The 17280-nt window shown below is 30.9% G+C and overlaps 1 protein-coding gene across 1 annotated transcript; it reads left to right on the top strand.

Annotated features, from left to right (window-relative positions):
• The first annotated feature begins 15083 nt into the window (after window positions 1–15083).
• LOC108917060 (co-chaperone protein daf-41) lies at window positions 15084–16576 on the top strand. Its single transcript, XM_018723490.1, has 4 exons — window positions 15084–15192; window positions 15501–15587; window positions 15645–15964; window positions 16200–16576. The coding sequence occupies exons 1-4, from the start codon at window positions 15179–15181 to the stop codon at window positions 16286–16288; spliced, it is 510 nt and encodes a 169-aa protein (XP_018579006.1). The 5' UTR covers window positions 15084–15178; the 3' UTR covers window positions 16289–16576.
• The last annotated feature ends 704 nt before the right edge of the window (window positions 16577–17280 follow it).

Below are 17280 nucleotides of genomic sequence, written 5' to 3'. Positions count from 1 at the left end.
ACTTCATCTGTTTATAACTTTTGATCTAGTCAATATTTGTTTATGCTCGAGGGTTAGTTTTGTAGGTCTTTTGAAGACGAAAAAAAGTACTTTACTGTTTTCTCCTGGAAATGAACGGAAAAAAGTTATAAGCGAAAAACGTGAATTTACGTAAAAACTATACAATTAACCACCCTGGAAACAATCTTCCCCCCATTTTTATGACTGTGGAAACTAATACGTTATTGTACATAATATTTATCATCTATAGTGATAAATTCAGCTTGCCGAAACAAAAAGTCGAGTCCAACTCTATATTTCCTGGCCTAAAAAACAAATTGGAGACATAGGTATAATGAAACATTTTTTTGAGCATTCTGAATCACTTACAGGGCCGATTACCATAACCTTAAGTACATTAATAGTTAAGATTACGCTATTGCCTAGACCTGCCCACCTATGGCATTAAAAAAGTGTTTTTAAAATCCCGTTTACCATTTATATCAAGAATAGTCTCCATTAAACTTTAGTAAATCCAAATCCGTCTTATCTGTAGATGAAATTTATTATAATGTGTAGGATCTACATAAATGGGTAAACTGCTTCCCACATTTACAAATATGGCACTTTATAGGGAACGATGACTCCTATGAAGACATTTATTTTAATTATGTTGTAGGTATATGCTAGGTATATAATAAAGGAGTCCTCTATGATTAGTGCAGAACACCAAAGGTTCTGGTTATTACTTTAGTAGTCTAACAAAGTCAAAGAAATAAATTGACTGGGAAAATACAAGTGTCTTTTAAGAATTAACGTATAAAGTTGTTAGAAGATTAAAGGAATATAAAACAAGGGGAAAGGTCGTTACAGTAGACACGAGATTGTACATTAACCTTAAGTTTTTCAGTCACCGGAAGGTCGTGGATCGTTTGTCATTTTCTGCCATTGTACCTGCTAACAATGTTAGCGAAATTATCGTGGAAAAGTTCAAAGCTATCATCGAAAGTTAACTGTAGCTTGACTAAATGATTGAAACAAGTGAATAGCTTTGATATCAATACTAACAGTATTCATTTTGAGCGTGACAAAAATATATGAACAATTTTTATTTTCCAGCATTCAAATCTAGTATGACAGAAGGTGTACCAAAAAAGACTAATGCAACTTATCACGTAACATTCATATATCATCTAGCTTTATTGTGTTTAAATTTGATCTAACAAAACAATATTAGTTTATAAGATCAATCAGCTTGAGCCATATACGTAACACTTTCATTTCAATATACAATGAGTTGAAGTTGTTGGGTAATTTTGACAATATTTACTTCATTAGGGTCTGATTAAAATCATATTAGGTAATTTTTATCCATCACGTTGCAACGAGCAAATCACCTAAGCAGCTGCATCTATTTCATTGCATTATTATAAGAACAAACAACGTCTATATTTATCTCCATTGAGTATTATCAATGATCCTAATTTATATGGTCGTTCCAGGAAAGCTTGCTTGCAATTACATATCAAAAAGTAATTAAAAAATCGGGAAATCCTTCTTTAGAAATATAATTACATTATTTTAAGATCCTTTATATGGCTATTATTAGAAACAGGATACGTAAGTCCTGCTTACAATTTTATCAATTGATAAATCTCAAACATACAAGTAGGTTTTACGTTATCAGCATGCTCGCCATGGAAATTTTGGAAACGATAGGTAAGTAGTGCAAGTTGGTCGAATTACAAAAAAAAATTGTATCCTTACTCCAGTCAAGCTACTTTTGTGAAAAACTTTTGCCTAACTCAAATTTTCACGTTGAAAAAAAAAACAAACAAATACGAAATACAAAAAACACATTACTCTATACCTATCCAACACAAAAAAAAACAAACAGATGTTAGAACCGTTAGCAACTTTTTTAAAGTGCGCGATCTAAAGTGATTTTTAACATTTTATTAAATTGTATTTGTCTTTATTTGAATAAAGAACTATTTTCGATTTGTGTTAACACGCTTCGAATGATGTTAAAAGTCAAACTTGTTTGTTTTCAAAGCCTTCTCAGTCAGAAAATTTAAATATCGTTGGTATTTTGAAAATTTTATATTTTCCGCAAATCTACATAAAAAATATTAAGTAAAGTATATATTTTTGGGATACATTTGTAACCCTCCTTCCGTTTTTGAAATAAAATACAGAGTGTTCCATATAAAACCACACAAGTTGGGGTTACATCACAAAAACTAAAAATATTATCACATTTATTTTCGTGTTTTCGAATGTATCTCACTACAGGGATCTCGAAAACGGTAAGAGATACAAACTAGCTTAAATGGGGGCAAAGTTGCGTAATCAGGGGACCAACATTACGCCTCTAAAAAATCAAAACTAACATGATTAGTTTTCGAAATATTTGAAAAAAAACGAAATTTTGGAAATCCGTTTTTGTTTCATTTCAGCCTTGTTTGAGGTGATATTGAAAAAAGAAGAACACTTTCTCGTGGCCACTTTTTGCCCTCTATAGAATAGCATAATCAATTTTTATATGTAACGTTTCGTCTCTTCAGGGCCATCATCAACTTGAATAACCCGGTACGTCACATTCAATTTTCACATTTTCGAATAACTCTTTTTATACTAATTGCCTGGATGATCATTTAAAAAATGTCAGTCTCATTTGAACAAACACATGATTTTCATAAAAGAAAAATACACCATCAACTTTTTGTCTAGCCCAGAAGATGCCAAAACTTTCCTATTCCTTTGAAATCTTATCATGGTATTTGTTTTACACAGTATTAATAAGTGATTCAGCCGTTTCATTCACTGGGTTTAAAATACATACGCGACGACCTACAGTTATCATTTGACACATCCGCAATTAGTAGGACAACAACGGAAGCCAACTTAACAATAACTTAGCGTTGTACAATACATTTTACCTCGCTGAATGCTGCCCACGCCAATGGAACTTTAATAACGTTTATTTATCGAACGACGCAGTTTTAAAAACCCCAATTAGCACATTTAGAACATTAGGAATTCAGGTTAGGTATAACGAAAACATACAAGTATTTAGATTTATGTTATTTGTTCACACACTAATGCACTACAACATACAAAACCACGACCTGAGCACAAAACAAATAATCATAAACTAACAAAAAAATGTTTCAAATACTATATTTCAATAGTATTCGATGCATATATTCACACGGATGAGAATACAGTTAATATATTTTGCTAATTATTATTATTAATGTTTTCATGCATAAAAAATTGTTACGGTTTATCGACACAGATGAAACTGTGCAAATTGTCTTTATATATTTAGGTTGCAGACATTTGTGCCTTTCGGGCGGAATAACTGCACAGTTATAGCATTACAATTTCTCTGCATACATAAAACTGTGTCGATCTAACTGAACGTACATAGGAAATCTGTTAGTTTGCACGTATATTTGTGCCGTGACCATAAAATAAAATAGCCATAACTGCACAGTTATATCATTAAAAATTTTTATCTGCACAAATCAAACTGTACACAATTATCTGACTTTATATGGGAAATCTTTACGTTTGCACAAATATTTGTGCTATGGAATGTAATAAATCGTAGCAATTTTTAACTGCACACTTATATCGTTACAAAATGTGAAGGTTATTCTGACGTGATAAATCATTTGGTTGGTGCGATATTGATGGATTAAATCGAATGCAATTTTTAATTGCACAGTTATATCGTCACAATGTATCTGCATAGATTAATGTGAGCTTTATCCGGAATATGCATGTGAAATCTTTTAATTTTCACATATATTTCTTGTATATATAGGAATAAACCGTATGCACAGTTCACTGCACAGTTATGTCGGTAATAAACCTGTTGGTTTGCACGTATATTTGTGCCGTGTCGATAAAATAAAACAGCGATAGCTGCACGGTTATATCGTTACAATTTATCTACACAGATCAAACTGTACACAATTCTCTGACATTGTATGGGAAATCTTTAGGTTTGCACAAATATTTGTGCTATGGGAAATAATAAATCGTAGCGATTTTTAACTGCACACTTATATCGTTACAAAATGTGAAGGTTATTCTGACGTGATAAATCATTTGGTTGGTGCGATATTGATGGATTAAATCGAATGCAATTTTTAATTGCACAGTTATATCGTCACAATGTATCCGCATAGATCAATGTGAGCAAGTTTATCTGACATCTGCATGGGAAATCGTTTAATTTTCACATATATTTCTTGTATATATAGGAATAAACCGTATGCACAGTTCACTGCACAGTTATGTCGGTAATAAACCTGTTGGTTTGCACGTATATTTGTGCCGTGTCGATAAAATAAAACAGCGACAGGTGCACGGCTATATCGTTACAATTTATCTGCACAGATCAAACTGTACACAATTCTCTGACATTGTATGGGAAATCTTTAGGTTTGCACAAATATTTGTGCTATGGAATGTAATAAATCGTAGCAATTTTTAACTGCACACTTATTATGCAAAATTTGAAGATTTTTGTGACGTGAGAGTGATACATCATGTGGTTGGTGAGATACTGATAGAACAAATCAAATACAATTTTTAATTGCACAGTTATATCGTCACAATGTTTCTGCATAGATTAATGTGAGCTTTATCCGGAATATGCATGTGAAATCTTTTAATTTTCACATATATTTCTTGTATATATAGGAATAAACCGTATGCACAGTTCACTGCACAGTTATGTCGGTAATAAACCTGTTGGTTTGCACGTATATTTGTGCCGTGTCGATAAAATAAAACAGCGACAGGTGCACGGCTATATCGTTACAATTTATCTGCACAGATCAAACTGTACACAATTCTCTGACATTGTATGGGAAATCTTTAGGTTTGCACAAATATTTGTGCTATGGGAAATAATAAATCGTAGCGATTTTTAACTGCACACTTATATCGTTACAAAATGTGAAGGTTATTCTGACGTGATAAATCATTTGGTTGGTGCGATATTGATGGATTAAATCGAATGCAATTTTTAATTGCACAGTTATATCGTCACAATGTATCTGCATAGATCAATGTGAGCAAGTTTATCTGACATCTGCATGGGAAATTAATTTAATGTTCACATATATTTGTTGTATACATAGGAATAAACCATATGTGATATTTGACTGCACAGTTATGTCGGTAATATTTATCTGAGCAGAAAAAACTGTACAGATTTATCTATTTATCTAGTATTATGGGTATATCTAATATTTGTCTCATGCGGATGGAATAAATCATGGCCATGGTTAACTACGCAATTTATCTGCACAGATTAATCGGCGCAGTTTTATCTGGGAAATCTTTTATGGGAAATCGTTTGGTTTGCACAGACATTTATGCTTGCTAGACGGGATAAATTATAGCGATTTTCAATTGCACAGTTATATCATTACAATTTGCAGTGCAGGTTTATTTGATTTACAGATGGGAACTTGATTGGTTTGTACAGATATGTGTGTCATGTGGATCAAATAAACAATAATCGTGGTGATTTTACCCGCGCAGTTAAATGATAACGATTTATTTACATATCCTCAACGTGTGGACGGGATATCGTATAATTTGCACAAATAGTTCTGCTGTTTAGGTGGAATAAATCGTAGTCAGTTTACCTGCGTTTATTTACCCACACAAATCAAACTGTGCAGATTTATTTGACGTGTGAATAGAAAATCATTTACTTTATGCACAGATTTTTGCGCCATGTCAATGAAATAAATCGTAGTGATGTTTACTGCATATCTTTAATATTTAGTTGTACATATCAAACTGTGCAGAATAAATAGTAGTGATTTTTAGGTGCACAGGTAAAATGTAACGGTTTTCTCACAGATAAAACTGTGCATATTTACTTGATGTGCAAATAGAAACTCGTTTAGTTTGTAACAAATGTTCGTGCCGTGTGGATTGAATAAATTAGTATGCACACTCATGTCGTTACAATTTATCTACACAGGTTAAAGTAGATTTATCTGACGTGTGGACGGAAAATCGTTTAGATTAAATAAATATTTGTGCTATTATGGAATAAATCTAAGTGATTTTTAACTGCACATGTCAAATATGCAGGTTTATCTAACATGTGAATAGAATATTGTTTGGTGTGCACATAAATTTGTGCTACATATGTTTAACTGCACAGTTAAATCATTACGATATATCGTTAGTTGGCACTAGTTACAATTCTAATTTTTACATACGTTTTTCGATATATCTAACATCTGCTCTTGAATATCTACACTTGTTAAGTACCTACATAAGCGTTGTTTTCTTCACCTTGATGTTCATTCTACTGTATATAAAAAAAACTGGTAATATTTCAATACCTATTCATCATTAATGATAATGCATGTAACATTATGCAACCAAACAGGTGAGTTGCTATTAACTAAATTCATTGTAAGCTTATTTAAATAACTCTAACGGGGATCTTCCGATAAAAGACTGTAATATCGTCAATGTAGGTATCTATACGAACTGTTTTATGAAGCACGGTTTGTGTTAAATTTTGACATCTACCATGGATATAAAAATGGGAATAATTTTTTATCGATAAGGTCATGGTTAATGGAACCAAAAAAGCTTGAATTCGAAAGGTTGCAACTGTCATCGATATTTCGGAGTAACTAGTCCTCATCAGCAGAGAATGGTGGATTACTCAAGGACGAAGTACAGTGAATTTGTATAATAAAGGTCGATTTTTTATATTATTCTAAGTTTTTACATTAAAATATGTGTAAAATTGCATTGATCGTTTGATTTTCCAGATATTTCCAATTGACTTACAAAATTCAACCTACGTTAAAAAAATAATTGATAATTGGGTTGTTAAAACGGTTTGGATTATTTCTTTTTTTATTACTTATCGATCTATGCAATACACTATTAATAATTATTACAAACAATTTTAATTACGGGGAACCTTATTTATAAATGATTTAGATATATCTGAATAGTTTTCTTCTTAATAAATAAGTGCAATATCTTTATCCTTGATTAGCTATTAAAAAATAATGACAGCGGATTATTAATTGCTTTTAATTTTTTACTTGATATGAGCTGTTAACAATAACAACAGTTGTAACTCAAAATGGAAAAAGATCTATGAAAAGGTAGGGAAGGCAATATGTCTCTCGTTTCTCAAGACACGTGAATTGTTATTTATTAAGCGATTTCAACAAAGTCATCAGTAAAAATTGACAAAGACGCCGAATGCAATATCGAATTATATACTGCTATCCAATAATTCAAATCTGACACTATCATTGAGTAAATGCCAAGTGATTAGCATCAATATAACGCCAAACTGCCAAGATAAAACGCGAGCAATTAGATAGTGTGTTGCACAGAGACTAATGCAAACGTTTGATTTGACGTGTATAAACAAATTAACAAGTTTCATGTCCTAAATAATGGTTAGTAACAGAAAAAGCAAACAAATGTACCCACTTTCCACTAAGTACCATCAACATAAAAAGAACAATTGGTTTGCACACCAAGAAAAATGTTAAACTTTGTAGTGGACAATAAAAGGTTTTATTCGGAAAATTTTTACTGTCCACGACTGTAGTTTACCTGGAAGTGATAAATTTAAAGTTGCAAAATGTGAGAAATTTGTTAGATGACAATTAATAAGTTGTACATTAATGTGTGCACAAGCATGATTTTCCCATTACACTATACATTTATATTTTATTGCAATCTAAGCAATAAAAATATAGGTATCTTATAAATGACTAAAAATAAAATGTCACGAATTTCGTGATCCTGAAAAAACTGCTTTAGTTAATAATCACTAACGAAATTATTACTTATATGTATAGAGAATACCTATTTAAAATGAGTGATTTTTTATCAAAATAACTAACCAGCCGGAAGATGGACAAGATATCGGATAACTATTATAATAGATAAGAAACATTAGAAAGAAGGCTAAAATGAACCCGAGAATATAAAAGAGTGCTAGAGCCCAGTGAAGATTTGCTCTTGAGAAGGATTTTTTTTATTCAATACCTCCCAAACATGTAGGAATAAATAATTGATATTTTATATATCTACTGAGTATGTCATTCTTAACTAGGTGCAAATAGTTGCAAACTTATGGAGTGAGGATTGTTTCTAAATTTTATCACATTCACAAATTTTTTGTTTAATTTTTCAAAAATTTCGAAGAGTCATCAAATCGAGAGTCCCATAATTAGACTGACAAATTTCCTTACTAAATTCTATGCACGCAAAAATAAAAAAGATTGTAATAAGTACATGAAAACTTATATCATTTTGTTAAATTTTTTTCTTATCTTTGAAAGTAAAATAATGTAATCATAGTCTAATAGTTTGGCAGTTTAATTGTTCAAGATAATTTCGTCACTTTTTATAATTATTAGAAGTTATTTCAATGGAAATGGTTTTTACCTAAAACTTATAGTTAGATAAGAACACCTCAAACAGTCTTTTGTTTCTGTGATATTTTTTTGTTTGCAAATATTTAAAGAAATTACAGAGATGTTTTTTAAAACGTAACTTTATTTGACTAAAACTTGCTACCTTAAAACCCTCACATACCAAGTTTCATGAAGAAAGCTTAAAAAATCAAGGAGTTATCTTGAAAAAATAATAATAATGAAAAAATTCTGAAGGCCCTCAACTTTTTAAAGAGGCAAAATTGTATTAAGGTAACTTAATCGGTTTATTTTGACCCAACACAACTAGAATAATAAATTGAAGTAGGTATGTTACATTTTTACTGGACACCCTGTATAATTAATGGACTGAGACTGAACAAATTGTATAATGGCTAATTTCAAATAGACTGGATTACATTTTGGCTATCTTCTACAGATCACGTAGTAAGTAGATTTATGATTTATGCCATAGTTTTTCTAAATTGAAAATATCTTGTTTATTTTGCTATTTGATGTATTGTGTTATAAGTAAGTTTTAATTTTGTTACAATCTACATATGAAATAATTTCGATCGAATTAAATGGCAGCTCAATAAAATAAGTTAGTATTTCCAACTATCTACAACTTTATTTCTTATTTAAAAGTATATTAGACAATTTAAATTTATTATCTCAAAATATACTAAAAGCACATATTACAATAATATGTGCTAAAAGTTTATTGTGACAATAAGAAAAATTTCACTAGCGTAGATTTCTTTAAAAAAAAGCGTTTTAACAGTTTTTCAGAAATTTTTATAACTTTTCTTAAAACAAAACTGCATTCCGTTAAATCGTTTTGGAATTGCAACCGCAAAAACTTAAAAAAAAACATTTTGAACTATATCTCAAAAATAATGTGTCCCAAGAAAAAAAATTATAGACCAGTTTTTACTGCACAAAAATTATTTTTCACTGATCTATCTACTCCGAAATTTCCAGATTTTTGTACGATACACCCTGTATAAAAGTTGACAAGCGTCCAGGATATGCAGAGAGAAGAAAAACAATTGGTTTCTCCAGAAATTAACAGCACTTTCACGGCAATTTAAAACGTTTCTGTTACACTTTAATTCTTAATCGAGACAAACCATTAATTAATCCTAGGTATTACATCAAAAACTACCGACCAACAAAAGTTCAAACCTTTGGTTTTAAATTATCCATGCATAAACAGTGAACTGAAAACATGACACTCACCCAACTATTATCCTTAAATATTGACATGTTCTTTTCGGTATTCCTCCCTGCAGTAATCACAAATCACAAAGATATCCCATAGCTAATTACTAAAAAAGTTTACGAGACGCGCACTGATTTAAAAAACAACTGAAAACACAGAACTGGCTCAATTGTTTTCAGGCAAGGCCAACGCGTCTGTACGCAAAAATAAAAAGAAGCAGCACAGCCTGACGTTAGCGAAGAGCAATCAGAGCATGCCAGTAAAAAAAACGAAATTAATACGTGAATATTCGCGACGTTGTACCCGCCTAGATGGGCCAATTAGTATCAATAAACAAAAGCGTTCCCGGCAGTTGATAACCTTTGGATCTCGTACCGTTTCGGGAGACCGTTGCGGAGTCGGATTAAAACACCGCGAGTAACATTAAACCGCGTGAATCGTGAAAAACTACTGCGGCATGACAGAATTCTCGATTCATAACTACCTGCCGCGAATTGTATACTTTCTAATTGGTACTCCGCGATAGCACGTGGTACTCCTACCGAGAAAGGTACAGTACTTGTTGCATGTTTGGGGTTATTCAACCCCTAGTTTGTACTAAATCCGATTTGTTCACTAAACGATTGTGACAAAGTAAATATTTTCAAAAAAGCTAGAAATGCTTCGTTTCTACGTCACGGGAATATGTACGTAATAACCTAAAATCATTTTTTTACAAATATGTATGTAGTAGAATATTTTTTTGCTAAAATATATATTCTACATAAGTGGCAGTGAGGATTGCTGAGAATTAAAGTGTAATATTTTGTATAATAAAGCGGGGGGACCTATGTCATTTCTTAGAATATAATTTCTGAATTCACACAATGCGAAAAAAATAAAAATTTGGGGTTGCCGACCCTGAGACCTCGAAAAAGTTTGCACTTATATGCAATATATATAATTTTTCATAACCAACATACAAGCAGACTTTTTTAAATATTTTTCACAAAATTAAATTTTCTTTGTAGTTATGCCAATTTAATTTCGATTTGGTATAGGTAAGCATTTTATTTTTCAAATTTCATAAAGCCGTAACATTACAAAAAATTACAATTTTGAGAAAAAACGGATGTTTGCATTAACTAATTCATAAAAAATACAGGGTGGGCCATTAGTGTGAGAAAGTAAAATAACTCCCTTGTTATTCATAATACAGAAAAAAAGTTTAGAAAACCTAAAAGACAAAATTAATTTGAAACACACAGGGCGATAAGTAAAAATGGGGCACGCAAATATTACATTTTTAAATGGAGTGCCCTGTATATTTTTAAACATGGACTCCTGAGAAAATTCTGTATGTGACAATATAAACAGTTTAACATTTTAGTGCGGGTAAAACATGACCTCGAAGAAGTTGTATTAACTTTCAACTATTAACACTTGGAGAAAAAATATTTCACAGAGTTATAGGCAAATGTTAGACAAATACTCCTACATTAGCTAATATCGATATTTTATACAGGGCAATTTTTGTAATAGGTTCATTTTAAGAAAGTTCAAACTTCATTTTCTAAAATGTTTCAAATGGAACAAACACCCTGTATTTTATTGTTCTATTTTATTCACATACCAGTCCACTTCAACTTTTATTAAGTATAGTCTACACCTAAAGTTAGTTTTTAAGATATAGCAACATTTCTGGAAAAAACTAATTTTTATTATTTTGGGTAGCACGAAACAGCTTTGAAAAAAACTGTTACATTGGGTCACTTGTTAGTTTATAATTTGTCATTCCATTTTGAGTTAATTTTATTACTTAATATTTATTTGTGGTTTTCTATCAAATAATAAAAATTTAAGTTTTTTCAATGTTGTTATATCTTAAAAACTAACAATTTTAGATATAGAACATGCTTAATAAAAGTTGAAGTGGACCGATATGTGAATAAAACAGAACAATAAAATACAGGGTGTTACATTTGAAAAATTTTAGAAAATCAATTTTAAACTTTCTAAAAATTATCGTATTATAAAAAATGTCCTGTATAAAATATCAATATTAGCTAATATAGGAGCCTTTGTCTTAACATTTGCCTGTAACTCTGTCTAATTATTTTGTTCCAAGTGTTAGTAGCTGAAAGTTAATACAACTTCCTTCGAGGTCATGTTTTTTCAAAAATTTTGAAGAATTTTGTACATAACTTGGCACGCACTAAAATGATAAACTGTTCATATTGCCATATATAGAATTTTCTCGGATATCCATATGTTTAAAAAGAAACAGGGTGTTCCATTTAAAAGATATAATATTGGCGTGTCCCGTTTTTACTCATCGCCTTGTATGTATCAAATTAATTTTGTAGATTAGATTTTTTGATTCTGTATAATTTTTATATAAACTTTTTTTCTGTATTATTATAATTTTCTACACAACTTGGCAACCTCGCACTAAAATGTTAAACTGTTTATATTGCCATATACAAACTTTTTTTCAGAAATCCATATGTTTAAAAAAATACAGGGTGGTCTATTTAAAAAATGTAATATTTCGCGTGTCCCGTTTTTACTCATTGCCCTGTGTTTCAAATTAATTTTGTCCTTTAGGTTTTCTGATTCTGTACAACTTTTATATAAACTTTTTTCAGTGTTACTTACAAGAGAGTTATATTACTTTCTCACACAAATGGCCCTACCTGTATATATTTTGCGAATATATGTGCAAATTTTTTCGAGATCTCAGGTTCGACAACCCCTAATTATATATGCTTTATTATAAACAATACCACCTTAATTTTCACCAACTGCCATTGGTTAGTTAGGAAGAAATTATTAATGCAAAATTGTACTAAATTTAGATAATTAAAAAATTGTAAAATTCAGGTTTTGTAGGAACTCACTTGTATTATTGTATTGTACATATAAAAATGTTTATATGACTTAGATACTACATAAATTTAGGTTAGATTAGTTCTTTTATACGTATTAATATACAGGATGTTTATTAAGTAGGTACTTGTACAAACTTTAAAGGGTGAATCTTCGAATAATTTTAAGATAAAAACTTCATATGAACATGGGTTTGCAACGGCTTGGTTCTTGAGACATAGAGCACCCAAAAAATTTTTTAGTTTGGTATTTTGATTATGTTTTTGTTCAATATAACATGGCAATTTGACGAAATTCGGGAAACTGGGAGTATGATGGGAAACTAAAATATTTACTTAGTTTTTTTGTGTAATGTCAGAGGGCGCCACATACAGTGTTGTACCTAGATATAAATAACCATAACTTTTTATGTCGCACTGTATGTCATTTTTGACTAAACATACCTATTTTCGATTCAAATTTTCGTACAAAAGGTACACTTAGTATTTGTCGCTGAAAGCAGCCCTTTTTTTTGGACGCTCTGTATCTCAAGAACCAAGCCATTGCAGACCCATGTTCATATGAACTTTCTATCTTAAAATTAGTCAAATATTCACCCTTTAAAGTTTGTACAAATACTTAATAAACACCCTGTATAGCTGGTTTATACTGACAATTTGTAATTATTAAATTTAGGAAGTTCTTAATTCTCCACAGGAGGTTTGGTTTTACACTTCACTGTTCTAAATTTGGTGGATTTCTTTGAAACCAGTAAACTGATCAATAATTCATATTTCAGAAGAATACCACAATCGAGGTTCAAAAGAAAAAGCACCTAATCATATAAATAATACTTTGTGATAATGGATAATAGAAAACGACTAAGTACCTAACCCTCATATACACGATGTCCAAAAAAGGCCCAAACCGCCTTGATATCTTTTCAAGATATTAAATATCAAAAAAGTTTCAGATAAAAATTGTAGAATATGCCGATGACCTGTCATTTGACCTTGGCCATAAGTGTCAAGGTCAAGTCAAGGTCAACTTGAAATATTAAATGGAATAAGTACCCGATTCCCTTTATAACTTAAGCTGTGCTATATACAACTATTATTATGAAAAACATACCTTATTACAAGAAAATCCTGTAAAATAATATTGCTTTTAGGCGAAGTGGTTGAAATTTAAATTGGGCCACAAAATATATACAGGTTGTTGGAATTTCTGAATTTTCTGAAGAAAATTAGAATACTCTATGTTATTCATGAAAGACATCATGAATACTTTCGTGAAGTTATTTGGACTTGAACATCTTGAATTTAATAAAGGACCCAGACGAATTTAAATAATGTTTAATGTTTTTTATCATGCGCATTGTTGTATATCTTCAAATCAAAATATAATCAGAATTAACTACAAAATTGTTAAAAAATTAGAGTAGGTACCTAGATTACACAACAATTAACTCAAGGTCAAAAAATGTATCAATTCCTCTGACTACGTACATATGTAAAATTGCCACAAAACAGCTAGAAAGAAACAATCGCAGAAATCTATTTACGGTACTATAATTAACATATTAAAATCATTCCAATTTGCTTATGGACTATTTCAAGGTTTCTGTTTAAGAACTGTGTTAGTTTCTTGTAATGTAAGAACATCCCTGCAAACACAAATTATTGACTGTCAGCGTTGAGTGAGAAAGAGAAAAAGTATTTCTCACTCAACGCTGCTAATGATTGTCGAGGATTAAGTGGAACATTTTGTATAGTTTTTTTGTCAACAAAATTGGTGTTGCAATCTATCTAACATACCTATTTTCCATTTAAAAACACACAAAAATACCTACTGTTTTTAAAAGTATTTTTCATATAAAATTGTGAAAAGGTTTACCCAAATATTAAATAAAAATCTAGTGCCGTTCCCTGTGCGTTAATGAAGAAAATCTCTAGTAGTTTTATTTTTCCCTCTAAAAGTATATTTAATGTTTTTGGTCACCCTGTTCATACTGCGATACTCGCGAAAATAAGCAACCAAGAGATGGCGCTGTTTTTGATCAATTTATAAAAAAAGTCGTAATTTAATAATTTTTAATATTGTGGATGAAAAATGTATTTCATATCCCTCCTTTGCCCTTTGACAACATAGTGCAACTGCAAATCGAAATCTTTAGCGACTTTAGTTTTTTATTAATATTAAAATTTATCAAGTATTTTATTCTCCATTCTCAGCCAAATACCCCTTTTCCCAATTCACACGCGGCGCTACTGATTATTCATTGCCTTTAGAAGTTGAAAACAGATAACGTGTCTTGCTACTCAGCAGAAACACTCATCTGATACCTATTTATTTCTTGTTTCTTTACTTTAGCAATCCGTGCATAACCATATGAAAACAATTTTGCGTTTGACATTCTTTCTGAAGTATATCCGTCTGTCAATCAATTCGTTTTGCTGTTTGTGCATTTTCTTGTAGGTTCTTCGCGCCTCATTTCATAAATTCTTTGGTGTTGTTTGGCCATCGATCAAACCACCAACCCTGCAAACATTGCGGAAAAGCAACGCTCTAACGCTAACTTCAGTCAGTTGATCAGTTGTCCCGGTAAAGTCGTAGATAGGTGGACTTCTTATTTATTTGAAATTTAAAAAATAGCTTCAAAATGACTGAACAGACGTAAGTAGCCAACAATTTCCTTACTCATTTTATTTCTAAACGGTTCCTGTTACATCTCCGTAAAATAATTAGGTACTTGTTAAATTGAGTTTACTTGCGTACTTTTGTTTGAAACGCGGCCATGTTACAAAACTGTTAGAATCGATTCTAGAAGTTTCTGTTTTAGAATGTTTCTTTTGTAAAATTTTTTTGTATTTCCTTGCCGTTATTTCAATAAATTATATTCAGAAATTTTTATTATTTACATTCAAAAAGGAAGGCTGATTATTGATTTTGCTAACATGAGTCCGTTAACCTCACTTTTTCAGATTACCTCCACCCGTTATGTGGGCCCAGAGATCTGCAGTAGTCTTTTTAACGATAAATTTAGAAGACGTTAAAGACCCACAAATTAAGTAAGTATACAGCATATACTTTTGTAAGAGTATAAAATAAAATAAATCGTCTCTTAGATTTAGCAAAGACTCGGTATTCTTCAAAGGAACGGGTGGTGTAGAAAAAAAAGATTATGAAGTCACAATATCATTGTACAAAGAAATAGATCCAGACAAAAGTAAAAGCTTTAATAGGGAAAGGTGTATCGAAATAGTCCTAGCTAAAGCCAACCAGGACGAACCTTATTGGCCCTATCTTACATCAGACAAGAAAAAACATCATTGGTTGAAATGTGATTTTAATAAATGGCACGATGAAGATGATTCTGGCGATGAGGGTCTCGGAGGAATGGGAGGGGGAGATTTTGAGGAAATGATGCGTCAAATGGGAGGACTAGGTAAGTTGTTGATCAAAATTTAATAAGGAATATCTAAATGTGTGCTAGTCGTCATTATCTTCTTTGAAGTTCATATTAACACAAACAATTTTGTTTATTAAATATTTGTTTACCTAAAACTGATAGTACCAATATGAAGATAGTCGGTTAAAAACCACAAAAAATTGTTCGAAATGTTGACTTGAAAACTTTTTTTTATATGTTACTGATTTTTGTATACGAAATGTTTTTTTAGGAGCTGGTGGTGGCAAACCTAATTTTGATGACTTAGATGCCGATGAAGGTGGCGATTCGGATGATGAGCCCATTCCTGACCTAGAATAGTTCTTTTTCTAAAGGAATACTTATACAGTTTTTTTGTAACTTTTTTTTTGTTTACGATTATTGTTAAGTTATTAATAAAGTTTTAGTGGTAATACTAGCTACCTTCCTTTCACTATTAATGACTTTTTTACCAAATATGTCAGTCAATATAGTTGTTTTTAGTTGAAATAACTTGGTAGATTTGTGGAATATGTTAATTGTAAGATATTTTTAATTAAACGTGGAAAAACTGCCAAGAAGTTTCTTATTTTGTATTCAGAATTTTTGAAATATAAATATTCTAGTTCAGTAGTTTATTTTAATATAATAAAATGTTATTTTTTTCTTTAAATATATACAGGGTGTATCATTAACTATTGTACACATCTTGGGGGTACTTACCAATGTCGCATGATAATTGGCTTAATTAAAGATTGCTTCTTTTTATTCTACAGGTTTTATTGTTAAAAAAAATATTCAATTTTTTGTAATATTTTAAATTTGTGCGATTATACCTTGGAAATTTAAGGAATTTTTATACGTGGTTTTTAAGGTGACATTTATGAATAAGCTATCTATTGCAGTCATTTCTAGGGGGCGCTAGTTACAGTCTTGCCGATGTAAATATTTATATCGGAATTTCCTGCAAAGGAATATAAAATTTGAGTACAATTTTAAACAAAAAGGTAAATTTAATCTTTTTCAAATTATACGAAATAATTGGAAACTATGGGCTAAAATTAAACAGCTACAGGGTGTCTCACGGTGAATTATTTCAGAGACTACTTCGATCTGAATTTTGAAAATTTCGATTACCGGGTTTTCGGTCATGCCCTTCTGAACTAAAATAATGGCGTCCACGTATCACTTCCAGTTATACCGGAAGTCGCTATCAACTTGCTTATTTTAAATGGAACACCCTATATATTGGAATTTTGGATTCTACGTGTTATTTTAGGTGGACTTGTGAAGTTTCCCTATTCCTAAAATTAACCGTTTTCGAGATCTAGACC

Source organism: Anoplophora glabripennis, unplaced genomic scaffold (genome assembly GCF_000390285.2).
Source record: "Anoplophora glabripennis isolate ALB-LARVAE unplaced genomic scaffold, Agla_2.0 scaffold69, whole genome shotgun sequence".
Classification (NCBI taxonomy): Eukaryota; Metazoa; Arthropoda; class Insecta; order Coleoptera; family Cerambycidae; genus Anoplophora; species Anoplophora glabripennis.
The sequence above is the reverse complement of the archived record's forward strand: the minus strand, read 5'-3'. Positions and strand labels throughout refer to the sequence as shown.

Excerpts from the sequence above, each read along its gene's own strand:
- LOC108917060 (XM_018723490.1), top strand. Across the intron at positions 15,588-15,644 it reads GTTAAAGACCCACAAATTAA|ATTTAGCAAAGACTCGGTAT; the intron begins GTAAGTATACAG and ends ATCGTCTCTTAG. Across the intron at positions 15,965-16,199 it reads GCGTCAAATGGGAGGACTAG|GAGCTGGTGGTGGCAAACCT; the intron begins GTAAGTTGTTGA and ends ATGTTTTTTTAG.